Below are 24,166 nucleotides of genomic sequence, written 5' to 3'. Positions count from 1 at the left end.
CAGCGCGGGCAGGCACAGCCCGGCCGAGGCACCGCGACGGAGCCGCGGCCGCCGCCACTCCCGGCGGGGCGGGGCCGCGCGGCAGGCGGTGACTTCCGGCTCGGGCCGGCCCCGCCCCACCGCGGCCCCGGGTGCGCGCCGGGCCAATGAGGGCGCGGAGCCGCAGCCGGGCAGGTAACCCGGCGGCCAATCAGAACGGGGCTGCGGGAACAGGTGGGCACGGCGAGGCCCCGCCCCCCGCCCCGCTGGCGGCCGCGCCAATCGGGGCAGGGAGGGAAGCGGGGAAGGAGGGAGGCGAGCGGGTAGGGAGGGGCTGCCCGCGGCGGCGGCGGGGCTGCGCTCCCTGCCCGCCCCCCGACGGCCACCCCCGGCTGTCCGTCCATCCGTCCGTCCGGCGGCCGCGCCGGGAGGGCTGCGGCGGCCCCGCGCCGAGGGAGGGAGCGCGGAGGCAGCAGCCATGGCACTCGTGGCTCCGGAGACTCGGAAGTTCACGCGGGCGCTGAGCAAGCCCGGCACGGCGGCCGAGTTGCGGCAGAGCGTCTCCGAGGTGGTGCGCGGCTCCGTTCTCCTGGTGAGTGCGGCGGCGGCCCAAGCGAGGCTCCGGCCCGGGGCCTCGCGGGGCTGCGGCGGTGGCCCCCGATTTGGAGCCGGGCCCTTTGATCCCTGCCGGGCTGTCAGGGCGGCGGGCTTTGATGCCTCGCGGGCGTGCGGCTCCTGGCTGCCCCGGCGGCTGCTGCGGCGGGCCGAGGTGCGGTGCAGCCGCAGGCGGGGCGGGCGCTCCCGGCCGCGGGGGGAGCGCGCCCGCCGCGGGATGCGGCGCCCGGCGGGCACGGCTGGGCGCTCCCGCTCCCCGCAAACTTCACCTGTGGAGCGAGCGGCTGCCGCCCGGCCTGGCCGCGCCGAGTCGCTTTCGCGCGTGTCGGAATAGCGGTGCGAAAGTGATTTTTCATCTTTTCATCTCTGCTCTCTTCACAACTAAGATGCAGTTTTTTGTTGTGTCGTGCGGAATGGAAGATGAGCGCTGGCAAGTGCAGCAGGAATGTTTTAGTGTGTTGTTTATCCCGGCTGTCCTGTACCGTGCTGGCACATGGCTGCTGCTCTCTCCAGCGCACGGTTGGGCGCGTTCATTTAATTTAAACTGCTGAAAGTAAATCCGTGTGAATAGTTGTCTAAACCAGGTGTTTTAGTCTAGAGAAGGCTGAGAGGCGATCTCATCCGTGCATATAAGTATCTCAGAGGCCGGTATTAGGAGGATGGTGCCAAACTCTTTTCAGTGGTGCCCAGTAAAAGGATAAGGAGCAATGACCGTAAACACAAGAACTTGCACCTCAAGATGATGAAGAACTTCTTTCCCTTGAGGGTGGCAGACCACTGAAACAGGCTTCCCAGGGAAGTAATGGAGTTTCCCTCTCTAGAGACATTTGGAACCCACCTGGATGTGTTCCTGTATCACCAGGTGACCCTGCCTTGGCAGGGGTTTTGGACTAGATGATCTCCAGAAGTCCTTTCCAACCCTAGCAATTCTGCTATTCTGTTGGATGCTGAGGCAGCAGGTGATGACATCTTAAACAGGCTCAGTGAGACTTTATAGTGTTTTTCTCTTGGGACTCTTATTCATGGTATGAATTTGTTTTCTTTGTGGTTTTGTTATCTCCAATGGGAATGTTTCAGTAAGCATTTAACTGTGCAAGCGAAGAAGTTTTGGTGCTGGGATTCCTGATACTGGAAGCTGATCTGTCCTTTGTTCTTTGCTCTTGCTAATGCTGAGTATGATCTTGTCTTTTTTTAAACCTCCTGTTGGGACAGTGTCTTGTCATAGCTGTGTGTTGAGAGTAACAAATGCTGTAGCTGTGATTGAAAGACAAATGCCTTTCTTTTAAAAAACAATGGCTCTAGAATTAAATTGCTCTTTACTTGTCTATGGATCACAGAATTTATAAAAGAACTAGTATGCAGAGTTTGGAGTCTACCTGGATACTGACAGCTTTCCACAAGGTGCTAACACATATACATGAAAATCTGAATATGTTAACACTTCTCCAGGGATCAAGTACTTACTTTGAAGCTGTGGAAGAAGAGTATATGTGTTTTAAAATATTTTTTGTTTCAGGGGAGCACAGAGGAGATTTAGGTATTTTCATGATGTGAATGTTTCTTTTGCAGTAGTCTGCAACCCTGCTATTCCCTTCTCCACCTTTAGAAGGTTTTTCCTTAGTTCACTTATGACTAGTGTCAGTGAGTTGGAAAATATTTATGTGCATCTTTAATTAATTCAGGTTGACCAAATACATAATAGGGTGATAGGCCCTACAATCCCAGGTGTTTTTATGCTGTCACAACAGCATGTTCTGCAGAATTTTATGGAGATTAAAGAAGTGATGGTACAAAGTGGTGTACTGTCTTGATCTTATTCTGGATAAAGTCTTCATCAGCATTTTAGAAAGCAAAATGAGTGACTTGCTATTCATGGTGACTTAACATTCATGTCAGGTTTTTGATCCTTTTATGTTAGCTTGATGCATGAAGCTGAATCCCCATCTCTCTCACATACAGTCTTGTGCTGAAGTTCACCTTCCCTTTTCAGCTGTATTCTGCTCCAGCTGCTGTGTCTCTGTTACAGTAAATGCTGATCATTTTGTCACTGAACCCCACAATGTTCTTGTGCAAACACTGTTTAAATAATGAAGGCTAGTAATTGCAGGTCTACATTTACATTTTCTTCCTCCTCCTCTTAATACACTGTAATGCTTTTTGTTGAACGTCGATGTTTGGAATGAAATAGTACTTTTTTAAAGGAGAAATTTAGGTGGGATAGTATTTTTTTTGCTATAAAATACTTAAAAAAATATTTACATCTGTAAGTTTGACAGATTGACCTATTTCTTATCTGTTGGAGTTTCTGGTCTTTGTTATCTGGAAAATCTTTCAGGCTGACCTGGTGAAAATAGGAGTCTTACCAGTGTTAGAGTAGTTGTGGGATAGTCTTTTCAGATGTGGACTTTAAAGTAAAGGAGACCCACTTTCCTTCCAAAGCTGCCTCTCTTTAGTATAGCACTTTCCCAGGATTTTTTCAACTGAATTGTCAACAAATTGACTTTCTTAAAACATAGTTCAACTTTAGTAACTAAAAGGATCTTACTGTCATAGCTTGCTCATGAGCAAGTGCTGAGGTTTTCCAGTACTAAAAGGCTGCTGAAGCTGTTTGCCATTGACTAATCATGCTGTGTAGAATCTGGAGGTAGGAAAGAATTAATTCAAACTAGTAGTTCATGGTGGATAATCTGTCCAGCTTTTTACAACCAACTATTGCTTTAGACTGTATATCTCTGCAGCAGAATGTACTGAGCAGTGATGCAAATCATCTAGTCATTACTTGCAGTAGCAGATAAATGGGAACTACAAATACCTCTGAGCTTGAGTAGATTCTATAGGTTGCTATTGTGGCTACTGTTTAACAGTTCCATCCATTTGTACAATCAAAAATGTATGGCTAGATTAAAAAGGGAAAAGCTTTGTCTATCTTTAAATGAGATTTATTAGATCACATTACTAAAATATCCTTATTTTTTTTCCGCTTTATTAATTTCTTTGAGATTATATTGATGAAAGAGAACTGAAAACAGCATGTCAGTAGGATAGTGTGGTATATCTTAAATTTTCAGATTGTTCTTCACTGAATCTAAAAGCCAGACTTTCAGCCAGCTGACAGGCTAAATAACTTCACTGTGTAGTAAAAAACATAAAGCAGATGTGGTTTGCCAAACTAGTTTTCATCACAGAATGAAGCAAGTTCTCTTGTCAGCATTTGACATCTCATACGTTCTCTCTGTTAGATGTAGTTTGCTGAACCAACAAGTACAGTTTGGTTGGCTGAAATGAAATCTTGTTATTTGGCAATCAGCTTTTCCCTGTGTAAGGCACATAATGTATTTCTTGATTATTTGTGTTCCGTTTTTACTATTTTCTGCTTGACAGTAGCATCCTTGCTGAATATCCTCTTGTGCATTGTTGATGTTGTTTTGACTTCAGACTTGTCATGTGACTTAATTTGATGCCTCTGGCCACCCAAATACGTTTATGTCTGAGAGGGAAGATTATGGGGATGACAAGTGTGTCTCTTAAACCAGCAATCTTGCCAAGAGCAGTTTTCAATGCAGTTTTAGTATTATGCGTAATTGAAAGCGATGTTTTTAAGTAATGATGAGTTACTCAAAGCATGTTGCATACAGATCAGTGTCTTGTTCAATAGTGTGTTAAATGATAACTCATCTCAGTGACAAAATTATGCTACATTAGGATTATTTGTGATAACATACCTATATTAGAGCTGACATTTAAGGATCATAAGCAATTAAGATGTTTGTCATATGAAATTTGATCTGCTTTTGCCTAGCTGTAAATAAAATTCCTTTGTCAAATATGCAGATAATGAAAATGTTTAAATATGTATGCCAAATAATGCAGCGAGAGTTGTTTTCCCCATGTCAAAATTAATACTGTACAGAAGAAACTTGTGATATGGGAAAATAGGATGAAATCTGAGAGATTCCCAAATTGCTCTATACAGTTCTTTTTGATTTGAATATGTAAAATACATTTTGATAATTGGAAGGCTTTATTTTGATTTTTATTTTGATTATTTGAAGAAGAACTCTATCTTAAGAGTCTTGGGCCTTCATACATTAAGTTCAGATACCTGGTAGAGCTCTTGAGTTCTAAAACTCTTCCAGAAATTCAACTGTTCAGACATTGTAGAAAATCAGTATATCACAAAGACAATGCTTGGATCTCCTACTGAATCTCTGATCTCAAATTCACTGGTATTCTTTCTTTTCTTTATAAGAAAACTTATGTCAATTTTGTCCTTCCAATCCTGATCTCTGCTTCCTGTGAATCTCAGCTCCATAAGAAAAGATGGAGAGGTGCACTCTCTGCTGTATTATCTCCAAGTTTTTTAATACAGCGTTTCTCCAAAAACACTGGGAAGATGATGTAGTATTTATTTTGGGTTGGCATTTTCCTTTCTGACTCCTATATAATTTCATATACCCTGTGGACCGAGGGCTTGTGTGCTTCTCTCCAAAGCAGCTTCTCTGTATGTGATGAGCAGAGTATTTGGATCCTCATTAGCTGCCAGATTTCAGTTGTAGTGTGTCCAGAAAAGAGTCGATGGCTTCCTTTAGGAAAGTAGTAATTCAAAAGTGGTATGTAGTGCTAAAGGGATGAGAGAGGTCTTTTAATGCTGATGGGTACAGAAAAGCTGGAAACATGGATGAAGCTTGAACTTTCTCTACATGGAATGTGAAATTGTACATGTAAGGAATTTGGAAGCAGCAAATTGTTATGAATGGATGAGTGAAAGCAGGGAGATAAGAACTGACTATCAAGGTTTTAAAGGAGAAATCGTTGCTGGCAATGAACATCACCATAACATATTTCATCTTGTAGGAACGTGCTAAAAATTGTGATGTTAATTCAGTCACTCTGAACTGCTGAACTTTCTTTACCTGGGGGAAAATGCCTAGTACTTGACCCCAAGAAGTTAGTTTATGGTATGTACTGCTTACCTTTTGTAAAGGAAATAAAAATTCTCAGAGAATAAGATCTTTTTAATAAAGGTGCTGATTTTATTTTTGCAAAGTGAAATATATCAACCTTTTTGATTGGATACTAAATAGTAGTTAAAAAACTTATTTCTGGGAAGTCTCATACTGCAAAGAGGACTTATTGGGTACGATGGACATTTCTGTGGCTGTAAAGATTCAGAAGCTGGACTACAGTAGTAAAGTTTCTATTAAGAAATACTATTAAACTTATTTGAATTTTAAAGTTCTTGCTCAGGGAGGCAATTTGAGAGACAAAATACAGGACAGTTGAGTTTCTGTGTGAAAGGTAGACATTTAAACTTTAAACAACATTAGGTCATTATTGTAAGTTGCAATTTCTTTCTTTATTATTTTCTGGAATTTTTTCTTTCCTGCTAGATAAGGATAATTAAGATAGAAGAATAAGTGCTTTATAAGTAGTTGTTCCTAATACAGCAAATGTCAGATGCACGTGATGCTGGTTTGGGTTTTCCGTCTTATGCAACACGGGATACCACAGCATACCTTATCTTTCTTCTCTTCCTCCTACTCATGCCCTTTAATCCTCAATCAGAATGTTTGTATCTCAATGGAAGTAGAACTCGTTACACCTACATTTAAACTTGGGACTTTCACAACTGTGATTGTTTTCTTAGGAACCTATGCAATAAACTTAAAAGCCTGTATCTCACTTAAAGCCATTGGCTATGCTACATTGTGCTTCAATGCAAATACTTCAAAAAGATCTGTAACCACTTACCTTGAGAACTAGACCCTGAGTGTAAACTGTTTTTTCTTTTGCATAGGTGTGAATGCTCAAGTGACTTTTAAGCCTATGTGGTCATTGGGCTCTCCTGTGAGTAGTGAGTGCCTGAGATTAGATGAAAACTTCAGAGAAATGGATGTGTGTGCAAGATCAACCATTTGTGAACTTGTCAATTTTGCCCAGTATTTGTATTTTTGAGGTAACTTGGAGATTCTGCCAAATTCATGTGGGTCAGCTCTAAAATAATGAGAGGTTATTCATTTATTGTTGAAGCAAATAAGGGGAGTTCAGTTTTCAGGACAGCAAGAAGCTTGATTGTGGCCTCCTAAGAAATGCAAAGCCTATATTTCTTTTATTTAAGAACTTTTGTATTTGTTAGAGGTGTTTTGATGCCACTGGTTCTTTATGGAGATAAAAGGTGTAACAACATCTTACATGCTGGTGTCCAAAAAGCTCTCATTTAGACCTGAAGTCTCATGGTGGCAGAAGAACTTACTAATGCAATGACTATAAAAGATAATATGTATTAAAATAATATATGTGTAAAACTTCTTTACTTAGCTAGTGTTTATTTTTGATTTTGAAATGGAACAGTCTCAAGTACTTCATTGGACTTGGGTACTCCATCATTTTTATGAGTGTAAAGACAAATGCATTTTCCCTTGCCCCTCTTTAGATTGTCTGTGTCCATGAAAATCATTAATTATGCAAGGCAGAAAAGTTGCACAAGTAGTCCATGAATTACACAATGCTTTTCTCATTGAAGTATTTTTGAAATAACTTATTTCCAAAGACAAGTAGATATTCCAATAATTCTGATCATGTAGCTTATTCAAGACCATAATTTAGAAGATAGGTAGATGGTTTTTTAAAAAATGGTTTACCATGTGTCTTAGTCCAGAGACACTGACATCTTTGGTCTCTTAACTTTAATAATCTATGAGATAGTGTTAGGTATTTGATCTTGAGAACACTATGGGGTTTTTAAAAATTTTATTTTACTTTACAGTATTTTACTGTAAGTGAAGTTCTTTTTGTGAGGATGAAAGTGAGCATGTATTATCTCAAGATAGAGATTTCTTCTGGCACTAAAAATGCAATAAATTAACACACATTAAAACCTAATCCTTTTAATACTATGGACTAGATTTCTTGTATTAAGCAAGAACTGGAATTTCATTGGTGGAAGGGACTCTGCTTTGGAAAAAAGTATGCTAGGTTGTCTGAAGGTCTTCAGAAAGTTGGTCAGAAGCTCTGAATGGGCTTTTATGAAGAAAACTCTTGTGGACCACAAATGTTTGGTCAGAGAAATCCAACATCTGTTGCTGGTGTTGTCTTGTGCTTACACTCCCATTGTGACCAACTGGGAGAAATAGCAGCTTTACTGCAGATGAGTTAAGGAAATAAAAAGTATTAATCTGACTACAAAGAATAAGGGATGGGATTCTTTGTTAGTGTAAGGGTGGATTGCTGCATCTGTTAGAACAGTTTGTCATCTCCTCATCTGTGCCCAGTGAATCAGATATAAGAGGAGTAATGGGGAATCCAGGCACTGTCTTCTACGTTCTCCTGCTGTGTCCAGAGCTTCCTGGCAGTTTAAGTGAGGGGAAAAATCAGGAAGAAGACAGTAAAAGCCTTTGTTAAAAAGTCTGGATCTGGCACCTCAGGCTGGTGAAATGAATCATTCCATTCTGTGATTCGGGCTCCATGTAAGGCAGTGTTACCTTAGGCCTAGTGGTGAATATCGGGGGGGGGGGGGGGGGTGCAGAAAAAGAGGCAGATCTCTTCAAGGGGTGGGATGGGAAGGAGTGTCATGGTTCTGTCACACAGTCCCAGGCTGTCTGGGCCTGGAAGGGACCTTTGGAGGTCATTTGGTTCAACCCCCTGCCTCAAGCAGCATCGCCTAGAGCCAGTTGCCAAGGCTGTGTCCAGGGGGCTTTTAAGTATCTCCAAGGATGGGGACTCCGCAACCCCTCTGGGCAGCCTGTGCCAGTGCTTGGTCACCCTCACAGTGAAAAAGTGTTCCCTGATGTTCAGAGGGATCCTCCTGTGTTTGAGGTTGTGCCTGCTGCCTCCAGCCCTGTCACTGGGCATCACTGAGCAGAGCTTGGCTCTGTTCTCTTTGCACCCTTCCTGCAGGTATTTACATTCATTGATGGGGTTCTCCTGAGCCCTCCCCAGGCTGAACAGTCCCAGCTCTCTGATTGTCCTCATGGGAGGGGTGCTCCAGTTCCTTAATGATGTTTATGGCCAATTGCTCATCCTGGCTCACGCAGATTGCAAGCTGTTTCAGACTGGAGTGCTTGTTGGTGTCAATGTTAATGGAGGCTTTTTCTGGAATTCTAGTTTTAAACCTCTGGGTCCAGGCCAAGTTTTGGGTTGAGGCCCTCTCTGAATAGGAAGAGAACCACTAGAGAGCTAGAGTTTTTTTCAGCTCTGTAGCTGATGAAAAGGATGCCAGGTAGCTTTAGAACAAAAATTGTAATTCAACCCCTGCAACTGTGTAAAAAAACAAACAAACATGAAAGTTCTGGATCATTTTTCAATCTGGAGACTGGGAGGAGGAAGAAATAAGTCAGCTGAGGCTGCACATTGCCTAAAAATTCAGATTCACAGTATTTCTGTGGAAAGGTTAAATGCAAAGCAGACCTTGTTTTGTGCAACATTCTCAATAACGATAGTTCAGAAAGAAAGTATCAGCTTTATAATCCTGAACAAATCAAGGAAGCACATTTAGACTGGCTTTTTTCCCTTCTAACTGTATTTATAATACTCACGGAAAATTTCTTCTTGTAACAATTTTAGGAAAAAATATTGAAAAATAAAAAATATGGGATCTACAAAAAATTTACAAAAGTAGTCACTTTTCAAAATGATACCTTACTCTTATAAACTTGTTTAAAATTTTCAGGGAAGGATAAATAGTGTTAGGGTCTTTACAAGTCAAAATCAAATAGTCCCTTCTGAAGTTTCTTCTGCAAAGAAACATATTTGTTTGTGCAGTGGAAATACCAAGTGGCCTCACATAAAATTAGCAACCTAAATATGCTTTATAACATAACTTTTCCCCAAACCCAAAGAAAACAAGAGAAACAATGCCAAACCAAGAAACGAGGAAGGTGAACACACAAATGTAGTCACAACAAACCTGAGAAGGAGTAATGCTGATCCATAGCTGCTAGGTTTCAGAGAAGCCTGTAATATAGATCCATCAGTGTAAATAAATAATCCTTAGCTGCTGCTTTGTGTACTTCTGGGTGCTTTTTGATACTCAGGTGTAGCTATTGACTTAAAAAGAAATGGCATGTTGACAGATACTGATCTGGGTTTGGAAATTTGAGGCATAGATGGAACTGTTTTTAGTGCTTCCAGGTACTCTGTGGGTGGGGAGGAGTTGCTTGTTGAATTCAGAGATAAGACAGAAGCTTATATTTTGACTACTATAAAATTATTCTCCCAACAGAGAGTGGGAGAGTTTAAATGCGAATAGATAATGCTTGCATAATTTGAAGTAGAGAAAGCATTTAGAGTTACATCAGTGCAGGATGTAATAAATTTCACTTGTTATAACACCCAAATTGTAATGTAGTTAATTTCAGGAGCCTGGAGTTCAGTGTGGCTGAGTTTAAAGACTTAAAATTTGGTTTCAGCCTGCAAATCCAGAGCCTCCACCGCCTTTGAACGCTTTAGTTTTGGCATAGAGATATATGATCTTGCTACCTTACTGGTTACCCAATGCACAGCTGCCCTTCATAGGTTGTAAGGAGTGCTGAAACATACATGGATGAGAAGGTGGATGCTCCACAGAAAGAGCTAAGAGTTTTCCATTAAGAGGTAAAACTATCAGTAAGATAGTTCTTGTTCTCATTTTAACAGGTTTGCCAAGAAATCAAAAGTTAAATGGAAATGCTGTGAGTATCAACATATAGAAAAGAGGCTTCAGTTTTAAGGTGATGGAAGGATTGTCATCCATTTTCCAGTTTGATTGCATTGACAATGCTATTTCACACGCTGTTCTTTAATGTTGCACAATGGTCTTTATGTCCCTTGGTTTCAGAAGAAGTCCTGTTCTTCACCAGGGCACTGATTCTGACAGGGAATCTGCGTGCCCTTCGCTTGATGCCTTTCTGGGCTTGTTAGTAGCCATGTTGGTAAGAGTCTACAGCCAGGCAATAAAATGATACAGAATTGAAGGTTTGTGAAAATAAGATAGAAAGTGATCTCACCTAGCCCATGTCTCATTTTTCACAGTACAGTGATGTTGTCAAGTGGTATTTCAGGTGTCTTTCTGCCAGGCATATTTGCACCCACTTGTGCTGGCACATATATGTGCAATGTTATGTCTGAATTGGTAGGTGGTTTCTGTGAAAATTGCAGTAGTATGTTTGTCTTTAAGGGGTGTTCAAGGAGGCCACACTCTCACTGTTTGCTAGTCCAAAAGGGATTTTAAATCTGTGTTGGTCCTCAAACGTCAGTGAGTTTATAAAGAGCATTCAGGTTAATGAATAGACGACACACATCATAATTATTTGAAGGATGCTATTCTGGTTTCCTTCAGAAATTGTCCTGGGATTCTTACTTGCCAGGCTTGTTATCACTTTGGAGTTATTTGCCTGGTATTGTATATGGCTTAATATGGTTATTATATTAATTTCTTCCCAGCCAGAGCATGCAACATGATCCAATAAGTTTTTCCTCACATTAAATGTGACGTTCCTAATATGAAAGAAAAATCAAATATTCCTGCTGTATGCAGTCTTGCTGATAAAGTTCAAGGGACAATGCATCCAGCATAATATTTTGGCAGCAAATCATCTCCTGTAGGGGAAGTTGGAACTTGTTCCTGGCAGAACTCGGAACAAAGGAAAAGAGAAAGACCTGAACCTGTATGACCTTGTTAGCCAAATTAAATGTAAAAAAAGGATGTCTGAGCCTGAAGTTTCTTCTGCTCATACCTCAATACAGTAAGCTTGCTAAAAAATGCAGTTTTTTTTCCCCTAGTCTGCTGTATTGTTGACCATTATTTATTCCATCATAGTTTTCATCAGTGTTTCTAAAATAATATCCTATAATTACTATCTTGGTTTGTAGCCCTCTAATGATAATAATAATTTTCTGTTATGATTATTGTATCAGTTACTTAAAATCCCAGAATAATCACTACAGAAAGCTGAAAGTTATGTGACCACTAGATGGAGTCCAGTGAGCATATTTCAATATCAGAAATCCTGTGCTATGGCTTGCAGTGTTAAAAGGTGTAGGTGTTTTGTGTCTCATGTTTAGCAATAAATGCTCAGTTATTCAGTTTAGATTGGCTTGGACAACTTCCCAGAGTTCTTTGGCTTGTTCTTGATATGTGTATCCTCAAGGTGTATTTGAGTTAAGTTTGAACTTAAGGCACACAACTGGCAGATCCCATTGCTCATCTGTGGATCAAAGTGTATTGTTACTCATGTGACACTGGACCTGTGAGAAAACTGAGCTTTCTGCAGCTCTCAGGTATGAAACCTAAAACTATTAGGTAAGATATTTAGCATTTTGCAGCTAGCAGGGCTATAAATCTGTGTGCATCTCTCCATCAGTGCCTATGTAATACCTGTCGTATGTGTATGTAAGGTTTGAAATAACATTTCTTAGATTGCTTCATTTATACCTCCTCATTTCTCTAAATATGTAAAAGGCATAATAGACACAAAAAATGCCTTGTCTGGGTAGGACAGACTAAATCTTGCTCCAATTTTCAGAAGCATTTCCTTTTACTTTTGATGTTACCTTTGACATTTTTGGCATCTATTATGAGTGATAAACTGCCTCTGGTTTTCAGCCTGGTGTTATACTCGGTATTTCTAATGTCATGGTAGCTTTTTGTTTCTGTTGGATGAAAATCTCTTCTTAGGGTCTTGCTGAGTGCACAGATGCTCAGCCAAAATTACTGAGCATTTAACCATGCTGTTCTCAAGACTGCCTCTTGGAGTAACTATACTGGCTTTCTTCTGAAGGACAGAATTCTATTGGATGTTTTATCTTTCTCTGTTTCAGTGGTTAGTGTGTGGCTATCCAGTGTACCACGACAGAATCATGGAAATGCACTGGCTGAAATGCAGGTCTCTGGAAGTTACCTAGGGGCAATCCCCCTGCTTAAAACCTATCTTGTTAGAGCAGGTTGCTCAGAGACTGTGACAGTCTGGTTTCAATATCCACTAAGATGGAAATACTTTAACCCCAGCAGCTGTCAGGCTGTCAGGCTTTGTGGTAAAAAAAAAAAAAAATCCTTTTATGCAAATGGAGTATTCTGTGTCTGTTTCTTCTTGTTCTGTGACTGTATCTTCAAGAAGAGTCTGGCTCTTCTCTCTAGCTTTCCATTAGGTGTTGTAGCAGCAATAAGATTTCCTTTTAGCCTTCACTTAGGGCTGAACTATACAAGATCTCTTAGATTTTTCTCATATGTGAATCACCATGATGGCCCTCCATTAGACTCAGTCCAATATGTCAATATCTTTCTTATACTGAGAAGCCTGCTCAACATCTTCAACACGCTATTCAGCAGGATGTCATCCACTCATCCATCCATATCCACTCATCCAGACCACATCTAACTAATTGAGGTACAAGGATGCTATGGGAGACTGTCAGAAGCATTCTTTTACTAACAGTGTTCAGTGTCCAATGCCATCTCCTAGTCCACAGAACTAACCATCATATCACAGAAGACAAACAGGCTGGTCAGGCATAATTTGTCCTCAGTAAATCCATGAGGTCTACTTGGAATATACATCTCTTACTCTTTATATGTCAAGAAATTTCTTCCAGGAGGGTTTGCATCATAATTTTTCTGGAAATTGCAGTGAATCTGACCAGCTTGTAGTTTTCTATACCCTCCTTAGCATTTTGGAGAGCAAATATGAAGGATACTAAGGATAATCTGTATTCGAACACATCCTCTCCACTAGTTTTGACAAATCACATGCTTAAGACTAAGACAAAATGAAATTTACTGTTTTGGCCACAAAGAAACTTCTAGCATAGTTTCTTCTTTCTGAAGAAACATTACTTCTTGAAAAGAATTACCTGGTAAAACTCTTCAGTGAAATCTGCATGCAGCAATCATTGCAGAAACAGTTTTTGCAAAAGGAATCAGCACCTGAACTTTCTGGTCCTATGAACACTCCTATTAAGTATGAAGTGTTTTATATACATATATGTATTTAATATATTCTTTTTAATCTTGCAAGGCTATTGGTTCTTCAGTCTTTTCTGCAGCCCAGCTTTTTTAGGCAGAAGCAAGTATATTGCCTTTGAAATACTGTCATTGCATTGTTAAGGCAATCAAAACCAAGTGATGTTGGTTTTCACCTCTGGGCTGAGGAGACTCTAGGGCCCTATCTCTAGTATTCTGAGCCAATATAGAGGCAGCTGCCAGATGAGAGGTAGTGCTCCACCTACAAATACTGTCATGTTTTGTGAAAAGCAGAATTCAGTCAGGACATGTTAAGATCTCTAAGGAACCAGAGATTCAGTCTTGTCAAGATGGCATTAATTTGGGCATATGAAATGTCATGGACAACTTTCTAGGTCAAAATATACAGTAATTTCATGATTATAAGCCTCACCATTTTGACTAAAATTTTGGTCCGAACCCGGAGTGTGGCTTATAATCAGGTGTGGCTTATATACGGACAAAGAACAAGAAGTTGCTTTTTAGTTTGGAGGACAGGTGTCTGCTGAGAAAGGCAGGAGCTTCTCTTTGAAATGGAGAATGTAAACCCCCTCTCTCCAAATTATTATAATTTTGAAATCAAGGGGCTTTCAGGCAAAAATATGGGAATTAGGAAAAACATTTCTTTGCTAGGAAAATTAAAATAGAAATACAGTACTACCAAGAAACAAACTCCAAACCCTGACAAAGTCAGAGTGCAGCCTGCCACCCCATCAGGCACGGTGTTGGTAGCAGTCCCATGAAATGGTGGCTGCATCCTCCTGCAGTGAGAGATGTGGCTCAGTTGAAGAAGGTGCAGTTTTCCTCCGGAGGTCCAGTGGTGATGTGGAGAAATCCGGTTTTCGTCTGGAGTCCAGTGGAGAAAGGGGCTCCCTTAGTGTCCCAAAACCTGTTTTTATTTTGATAAGAAATGTTGGGCTCTTCCCCCTGGCTGGAGGAACTTCCAATGGGATGAAGTAATTTATCAGTCACACAGTGGCACTCAATGGCCATTAGCAGAAAATGACTCGCTGGAGGAAGGATGGGTTGTGAAAAGATAAAGAACAATGCTCCACCTGGTTTCAATGGATGGCCCATTAGCAGAATATCTGCTGTTGAGATAAGGATCACTGCCCCCACCCTCAACAGATGGTGATAGAATAGATACCTTTTATCACATCCTGTATTGTAACCCAAGACAGTTGTCGACACCCAGATTTATAATCAGGTGAGGCTTATAATTGTGAAATTTCTGTAATTTACTGTAATCAGAGGAGTGGTTAGGCTCTTAAAGCAGGTTTGTTTTTTGGAAGGAAACTAGAACTTCTTTATTACTTTTTACTAAACCATGAAACCATTTCACTTTGAGACGTGATACTGAAGTGAATAGTATCACACTGTGCCACATTGCTGCCTGGATGGTCACTGCTTGTGTAGTGTGGTTACTCATTACAATTCAGGGAATCTCCTTAATGAAGATGGAAACTTGCACTTTGCACCAAATTAATACAAGTCTACTTGTTGGCAGACTTCTTTGCATTGTATACTATTCACATTTCTCCTGCTCCCTGTGGTCCCTGTGGCCAACTCCTGGCCCTGCACTGGACCATTCCCGAAAATCACACCATGTGCCTGAGAGCAAACGCTTCTTGAGCTCTGTCAGGCTGGTGCTGTGACCACTTCCCTGGGGAGCCTATTCCAGTGCCCAACCACCCTCTGGTTAAGGCAAACCTTTTCCTGATATCCAATATAAACCTCCCCTGAACTTCAGGCTATTCCGTCAGTCCTGTCACTGTCACCACAGAGAAGACTTCAGTGCCTGCCGCTCCCCTACCCCTCCTGAGGAAGTTGTAGACTGTGTTGAGGATGCTTTTCATGGTGGTGTTACCATCGTGTTGATGTCACTTTCAGTTGCTGTTTCTAAAATACTGTAAAAATATGATGCTAAATTTATTCAAGATATAGGTGGAATTAAATTTTCTCTTAATTGGTTTTGAATTAGAACACCTCTCAGGGTCGTTTCCAACCTGAGTATGACTATGATGTTTGTCTTTTCAAATTAAATTTTGTCTTCCTGTTTCTTTGTAACCTACCTAGTATTTTACAAGTAAGGTAATTTTCTAGACATTTGGAAGAACTGTCTAGTGCATGATAACTTGTTGTTAACTGACCTGTTTTTCTCATATTCTCTTAAGGCGTAAGATACTTTTTTTTTTTTTTGCTAGAGACATTTGCTATTATGAAGTCTTTGAAATTGCATGGAAAACCCTCTAAGTAGTGCTTCCTTTAAATAATTTCTATACTTTTGAAACAATGTTTGTAACCTGAACATTGGCAGGTCTCTGTAAGACTACATTTCAGATGGGAATGATGGGGCTTCTGCACTAGAAACAGTTAACTTCAGTGTATTTTTGGGAATGCCTTCTGTGGTAATTCCCATGACTGTTTTCCCTTGCATGTTTGCAAGGATGTCTTTATCCAGCCTTAATGAATGGAGCACAGCATTTCCCTCACTGACCTACTTACTACTTCTTTTCAAAGAGGGTGGGACAGGTAGGGAGACATTGCTGTGCAGGGTTCATGGTTATGTATGAAGTATTTGCCCTTCAAAGTAGAATTTATGCCAAATTCTTCGCCATTACCTCCTTTGTTCTCCCTCATAGTAAAACTGTTAATTATTAGCAGAACTGCCTTAAAACAATTGGTATTTCTCCCAATATGAGAAGTGATCTAACTTCTGCCTTTGTGAATGTGGGACTGGCGGGAACTACTTGGATCACTGTCAAATATTGTTGGGTTTTTGGGTTTGTTTTACTGATGTGTCTGCATGTTATTATGTTTTATCTAGGTCAGAAATGTAATGAGGAGCATACTGACATGTATTAGCTAGGCAGATGTTAAGGAAAAATGTTATTAAGTCTGAAATATTTCTTGTGAAGTATCATAGCTTGCAGATATTTCCTTGATAAGAAAATTTGCATGGGGACAAATCTGTGGCTGACATATTGAATCTGTTTATTCCCTTCCTCTATGCTTTTAATTTAGCTTGTTTTAACTCCACTGCAACAGTTGTGATTTTGTAAAATCACTTTTTCATCCAGTTTTACAATTTGTTTAGTAAATAAGTGAATACATCCCAGTGCTTTCAGTTTAGCAGAAACATAAAACGCACCAGCACTCTCTGTCAGGGTGATATGGCACTCTTGTCATGTGGATTGGGACAGTTATTTTTTGCAAATTACTTGCCTTTAAAAGTAGTTTTAAAAATTTAACATTTCTTCTCAATGTCAGCAAAAGATATTTATGTACTTGTACAACAGATACTGGTGCAGTATGTGAATTAGTATCCCATAGTGATAAATTCAGTCAGTACAGGTGTGAGTCACTATAAAATCGAGAAATGTATGTATTTTAAATTTCATTCTGCATTTTTGTTTTAGAGGTGGATGTTGATCTGAACTAGACAGTTTTTGGCTTTTTTCCTTTTATGACTATTGATTATTTGCAATCAAGGACTAATAAATTCAGCTTTTGGCAGGTGGGAGCTGGCAGATCACTTTGCATGCAAGAAAGAAAGGAAAAAGTGAAGACAGTCTTCAGCTCCCTTGTGGTTTACCTGAACTGATAATAGCATGCTCTGACATACAGATTTGTTTGAAAGAAGTGTATATGGCATGCTGTTTTCTTTGTGTAACAGCAATGATTTAAGAATTTCCTCCTCATATTTTCAGTTTTTATACTGAAACTTTTTGTTTCAAACATTAAAAAGCACATATAGGTCAAGTAAAGAAGTGTTTGCCAGTACGAACTCTGTGCTAAGCATTCTGGGAGACTGCTTTTCTTGCAGCAGATGAGGATTCTTTGTGGCTGGCAGCAGAAACTGCAGCAGTATCTTTGCAGTTTCCTTTCATCTTTGATTGTGTTCTGAGGATCTCTGAATATAGGAGCTCTTTCCATACCCCCTTGGAATACCTTTTCATCTCTGTCGTGGAGTACAGCACATGCTGAAAGCCTCCTATCTTCTACAGCTGAGGTATCCTTTGCTTTTCATCGCCCTCTGATTTTTTGTCTTCAGCGGCTGGATTTTTGCAGTATTTGGCTTAAGCAAATAGGATTACATTTCAGTAGCTGATGGTTTCTAGTCGAGGAACATAATAAATGTGGGACATAATGAGGATTGTACAAAGAAATATTTCTGCAAAGCACAGGAAAATTACTCGAGTCGAGCAACGGAAGAAGACATTCTGCAAATGCAATCAGGGCTGCTAGAAATGCAAAATTCAACAGATTGGGAATGGGTTGCACGACAAGTGTGATTCTGTTTAAAGGCATTCGTACAGTTTTTGAGAGAAACTGTGGATATATATGCAAACAGCAAGGGGAAAACAATGCCCTTGAATACACAGCATTCAGCTTGCCAGATGAAGATTCAGAAATATTGATTCATTCATTCCTGGTAAATAAAAACTTGTTTCATTAATAATCTTATCTGCTAATTAAAGCTAAACTAAAACCAGAATAGCATGTTTGTTTAACGTCTGCTATGTACAGACATGGATATATATCTTGTCCTGATATTGTAGGATGTTAGTGCATGCATGTGGCATGTTATGTATGTGTGCATGCAGCTGTAATGTTAAAGCTTAAGATTCATATTCCTTATATTATTTAGATTTGTATTGATATCTCTGAGCAGTTTCCACTCTGTAATTGTTACAGAACATTGTCTGCTGTTAGATCTTTCTAAACATACTCTTGGAATGTATTTGGCACTTGGACTGAGGAACAACTGATGATTATGTTATTTGGAAAATACTAAAGAAGGCATTGTTGAGGAAACAGTAACCCAGCATTTAAGGTTTATTTTTTTCTTATGGATTTGAGAGTATTTTTTTTCTCTGAAACCATTTAACTGTTGTATTTCTGTTTAACTTACTGAAAGGGATACAGGAGCATTCTAGAAGATAAAAAAATTGTTAATGGGAGCAATAACTGTTTCCTCAAACTGCTTTGCTCTCAAAGGCCTTTTTAGGTGCTTCTGATGCAAAGAAACCAGGCTTTAATGTGAGACTGTGGTCTTTTTACCCCCCAGGTTAATGACGTTTTTTTGCGTCAGGTGTATTACTTTTAGGCTTGAGGAGGTGGAATTGCAAGAGCTAACTAATGTGCAAAGCTTGCTTCACAATTGGGCTAGTTGAGGATTTAAATATTAATTCAAACCAATTTGAGTTTACTTGCTAATTGCTTTGTCACTGGCTCGGTAGTTGGGATGAGAGGGGCGTGGTACACTGAAATAGCTGGACAGATTTTGAGCTTGTTATCTTGCTGGCAAACCCATGCTGTGCAATTGCAGCTATGGAAAGTCTCTAGAAATTTCATAAGGCTTTTGTTGCCTTTGGCTATTCAGGTTCTTTTTTTGCTGAACTGAAATTTAAGGGAAAAAAATGTGTGTGGTTGCACATATGTGTGAATCTATCTGTGTACACATGTGTATATGTATGCACACATATATGTATATTTCTATACATGGATACACACACAAGCTTCTAGGAGAGAATGCAGAATAATCTGAACTGTCTTTAGCTGCTTAAAGTAATTTATAGTATGTATATTACCCTTCATGATAGCATTGCATTTGCTTAATATGGTTTGATATTACAAATAAAATGGCCTCCTCTGGGTATTATAAGCCTTTTTACACTGTTAGCCATTTTTAAGTTAGCCTTATACAGAATAGTTAGAAATGTGTTACATTCTCTGTAATGAATACTTTCAATAACTTTGGTAACCCATTGAATTTAAGACCTAACATTCTTACTGGCCTGGAATGGTACATATAGTTGGGTGAGTGAATGAAGAAATACTTTTTTTAATGGAATATGACTTACTATGACTTGGAGTATGCAGTGACATTTTTTGGTATATATTTCTTCATTGTTTCACATGGTACTGTCCCAGCAATAATTTTTCTTTAATTTAGTCCTACCAAATTGGTACAGACTGGCTAGATTAAGCACAAAATATTCTTAATCTGCCATTTACAACTAAAGTTCCAAATCTGTCTCTTAGGGGGTTGGATTTTTTCCAACTCCAAAATGTCTAGATGCTTTTAAAAATATTATTTTTTTCGAATTTTCCTGTATGGCTTTGTTAGCTTGGTTTAACTGGAAGTAGTGGATTAAAGTATTTTTCCAGGAAAAATACCTGAAGGTTAGTACAGAGGAGTGTGCGCAATTGGGGGGTCAGAATGACTTCCTGTTCATTGTGCTGGACCAGTGTCGTCCATAAGAATAAAAGTCAGGGTTTTACAAGAAAAACCCAGGACTTTGTTTAAAGGTCATGCTCTTGATAATCAGTGCTGGCACTGGCTACTGCTTTCTTAGGGAGCAATTGCCACAGACTTAGCCCTGAAAATTGGGAAGTGGGATTTTCTGAAGAAGGGTAAAGATACTGCAATCCTGGGCAACAGTGACGAGTGATTTTATGGAACTCGTTGAAGAACATAAGACATATATCTCTTCAATTACATGATGTCTGTACTGTTTGTTATGAAAGCTTGCTTTTCTGGTTCTTTCCATTCCAAAGTGGTGGCTTTCAGGGGGAGAAATTAATGCTGCTCCTCATTGAGAAACTGTGCATGGAGGTGAAGGCTCCTGGAATCTCATCTCTGAAGAGATGTGCAGCCCAGACCAAAAGAGTGACACCAACAGCAGTGTCACTTGCTTGTGTTGCTTTTTATTTTGGTGATAGTTGCAGCAGATGCAAGTGGGTGTGTAGTTTCACCTCTTTGTGCTGTAACACATACCTGAGCTGCAGTTTCTTAGCTCAGCGTGTTTGGCTGTATCTCCTGTCAGTCTGTTTAGCCACTTCAGATCAAATATCTCCTGATACAGGGCTGTTGTCAAAGCACCAGTGAATTCCAGGGAGTCCTTTCATTTAATAACACATTGATCCTCTTGTAAAATCACTATTGAAAACTTGAAAATTTCCACTAAAAAGGAAATTCTCAGGAAGTAACTTCCCTTCAAGGAAAATCACCTCCTCTGAGAAGAAAGTAAGAAGGCAGAAGCAGTTGATTTAACATACGTTTTTCTTATTTACTCTTTAACCTAGATGTCAGGAGGTTAAGTCTGTAGTCTAGTTAAATGTAATTACAGTTTTATCTTAAGAGGGCCTGCTCTTTTGATGCTTGAAGGAAGGATAAAATAAAGCCCATGTGAGAATGTCGTCTCGGGAGTACAGTTTATTTCTGTCCATCTCATGTCATTCACACTTGCAGTGAAAATGCTGTATCTCAACTTCAGGATCTTTCATAACCTACCACTTTGTATTGCTAGAACACGGGATCTCGTGGTGTCTTCAGGTCTACATGGATAATGATCTTTATTTTAATAAAAGATTATAAATTTAGTTTGAGATGCTGTTAAAAGTTGCATCAAAATTAATGAAATTATATTTTCCCCAAATGCCTATCTTGGGCATATTTATTTTTGGCAAGTGTAGAGAAAATATTTTAATGTGCTTTATTTTGTGGTAAGTTGAAGGATATAGTTTCAGAACACTAGCTTGGATGCTTATCTACTTTAGTGAATTTGTCTTAATTTTTCTGTGATTTTTTAAAAAATAATTTTCAGAATGATATTGCATGTTATTTTTATGTTAAAATTCTTCTCTTTTTAAAATTGCTGTATAAGCATACATTATCTCAGAGTCAAATGTTAATGTACAAGTTAGGTCCTAAACAGCTGTTTTGGGTGGTTGACAAAGGTGGAAAATGAGCAAGGGTGAATGATGTGATAATAGAACAAGCAAAATTTAGGAAGTTTGAGGCTTGCTAACAAGCCCTTTGAAATATTCAGTGATGGAAGAAGCTGGGGTGATTGGGCTACAAGCACCTATGGAAGAGCTAGAAAATTCTGAAGTGAGAGACTGTGCTGAAGGGCATTAACATTTCTTAAAATAGATTTGTCTGAAAATTGCAGAAAACAACTCATTTTTTTCCTATGCTTGAAATGCTTTCTGCTCAGTTTGCCTCTAATGGCCTATTCAGCGCTGTCATTTCTCTCATGAAGCTTTAGAACCTTGTAGTTTGGTAAATGTGCTTAAGGTAGCCTGACAGCTGTAGCAGGTGCAAGATGGGGCCTAATAATTTTAAGTAGTCTTTAAATTTGTTATGTCTGATGTGGAAAACATCTGTTACTTAAATTGTGCTTACACGATTTCTGAGAAGAAATACAGGGCATTTTGAAATAGTACCTGTACTAATAGGGTAGATTTAGGTGTTGGCTGGAAACAGAACCTGCCATGTTGTAGTAGCTGCAGTGCCCTAGTCTGTGTCACCAGTTGACTTGACAGCAGCGTCATCATTAGGTGTTCCTGAGATTTTTGGTGACTGCTTTTCCTGTGCTGCTCATGAGTCATTTGGTTTATTAATAAACGGTGACATATTTAAGATACACCAAAGTCTGGGCACGTGGGAAGATTGACTAATGACAGAAGTGTGCTACATCATTCTGGAAATAATTCCACAGAAGACGTTCAAGTTCCAGATATTTTGATTTCAAAATAAACTATATATGTATCCATAATTTAGAATAAAAAAGATTCTCCTTAATTAGTGCTGTGCTTTGAATAAATTTTAAAGCCTTAATTTACTAAACAGGTTAGTTATATTAAGGTGTGTTCTTGCTGTCTGAATTTGTAAATTAACATTAACTTGTTTATATAAGGTAGAAAGGTTTAGTAGAAATAAAGTAGAATTATAAAAAAAGAGAGTTCTAAGGAAGTAATTGTGCTGAGTAAGTGGAAGTTGTTTTATTTTAATATGCTCAAAGAGCTTATGCAGCAATTCTGTAATGGTGTGCAGACAATTTGTATGGGTTAGTCTGTTGTTACATTCTCATAACTTGCTTCAACTTGTAACTGTATTACGAGTGGCTTTTATTCATCAGCAGCAGGAGCATTAGGCTTCATTAGGTCTCTTAATGAGGAAGAAATAGATATGTATGAGTACAGCGTCTAACTGTGGCATGGTGTTTTTCCATGGGTCACTTGAATTACAGCACTTATTTTATCTCCTTTCATCTTACCGCTCTGACTGAATAAAAACCTGGCGTCTGATATGCTGACTTGTAGTTTTGGCTAAAGCTCCTGATGGTTTCTGTAGACTTTTTTTGCTTTGACCTTTCATTAGATTCCTTTGGGAAGAATGCTTGAATGTCCATCTCCTCATATCCCTCTGCCCTCTCAGCAGGGGAAATTGCAGCACATACTCACCAAGCGCGTAGTTCCTACATCAAATACACGTCTTTGAAAGATTCATGAGAGGACTACCAGAAACAGATTGGCAAGCACTCAGTGCACTGGCATGAGGAAGACAAGATTAAGCATTTTATCTTCAGGAAAAGAATCTTTAGGATTTTATCTGGGGATAAAATTAGGATAGTTGGTCAAGTCTACATGTGTAAACTGTTGTTCATCCATGACAATATATATTGGACTAGCACAGAAAGATATCCAACCCAAAAATATGATGCCAGTTTACATCCAGGTGGAAAACATGTTCCCTTTGAATGTAGCAGAAGGGCATCTTGTGCTGAAAGAAGTCAAAATGTGTGGAGCTGCAGAAACACCCAAAGAACAACACACCCCCCATCAAACAAACAAAAAACCCCTAACGAAACCTAACCCTAAACAAAAAAACCCAACCTCCCCATAAAACCCAAACCATCCTAAAAACCCTGTTAAAAAAACCTCCTGAAACCCCCCTGTAAAGTTTTATATGCGTTTGAGGAATGAGAATAAGACTTCTGTGGTGGAGAAGCTGCACAGGTGGGGCTTTTAAGACCCGAGGTTAGACTTAATAAGCACATGGAGAGGAGTTCACATCTCTGCTCCTCTTTCTTAATACTTTTATCTACTTGCTTTAGGAACAGCCTGAAGTGCTAATTTGATTCATCTACAGATGTAGGTATCCTATTCTATCATGAAGTGAAATGCAATTAAAGTAGGTCATAGAATCATGCAATTGTTTGGTTTGGAAGGGACATCTTCTGCTAGTGGGTTGTTCAGAGCCTCATCCAACCTGGCCTTGAACACCTCCAGGCATGGAGCATCCAAACTTGTCTGGGCAACCTGTGCCAGTGCCTCACCACCCTTGCACTAGTGAATTTCTTGCTAATATCTCATTTAAGCCAACCCTGCAGTTTAAAACACATTCCCCCTTGTCCTATCACTACAGGCTCTTGCATAAAGTTGGTCTTCAACTCTGTCCTTGGCCCCCTTTAGGTACTGGAAAGCTGCTTCAAGGTCTCCCTAGAGCCTTCTCTTCTCCAGGCTGAACAGTCCCAGCTGTCTAAGCCTGTCAGAGTGATGCTTCAGCACTGTGGCCCTCCTCTGGACCCACTGAACAGCTGCATCTTGTGCTAAAGACCCAAAGCTGGGAGCCACCTGCTAACTCTTGCAGCATTCTTAAAACTCCCCAGTGTGAAGTCCAAGACACTTCTGTATTTTGGTTGAGGGGCAAACAAAAGTGTACTCTTACTTCAGCCCAAGGAGAGATGTGAATTAGCATTCTCCTCTAGGAGCACATTGTTCTTGGAAAAACTCATGTAAAATTAG

At 39.8% G+C, this 24,166-nt stretch overlaps 1 protein-coding gene across 1 annotated transcript in view; it reads left to right on the top strand.

The window, feature by feature from the left end:
• The first annotated feature begins 391 nt into the window (after positions 1 to 391).
• Positions 392 to 24,166, top strand: part of LOC116992265 (dedicator of cytokinesis protein 9-like) — a 114,970-nt gene continuing 91,195 nt past the window's right edge. Inside the window, 1 exon segment of the mRNA XM_033051720.1 lies at positions 392 to 571. Within this exon segment, the coding sequence (XP_032907611.1) occupies positions 458 to 571 (114 nt within the window). The 5' untranslated portion in view covers positions 392 to 457.

The sequence above is a fragment of the Catharus ustulatus genome, chromosome 2 (assembly GCF_009819885.2).
Source record: "Catharus ustulatus isolate bCatUst1 chromosome 2, bCatUst1.pri.v2, whole genome shotgun sequence".
NCBI classification, from domain to species: Eukaryota; Metazoa; Chordata; class Aves; order Passeriformes; family Turdidae; genus Catharus; species Catharus ustulatus.
The sequence above is the reverse complement of the archived record's forward strand: the minus strand, read 5'-3'. Positions and strand labels throughout refer to the sequence as shown.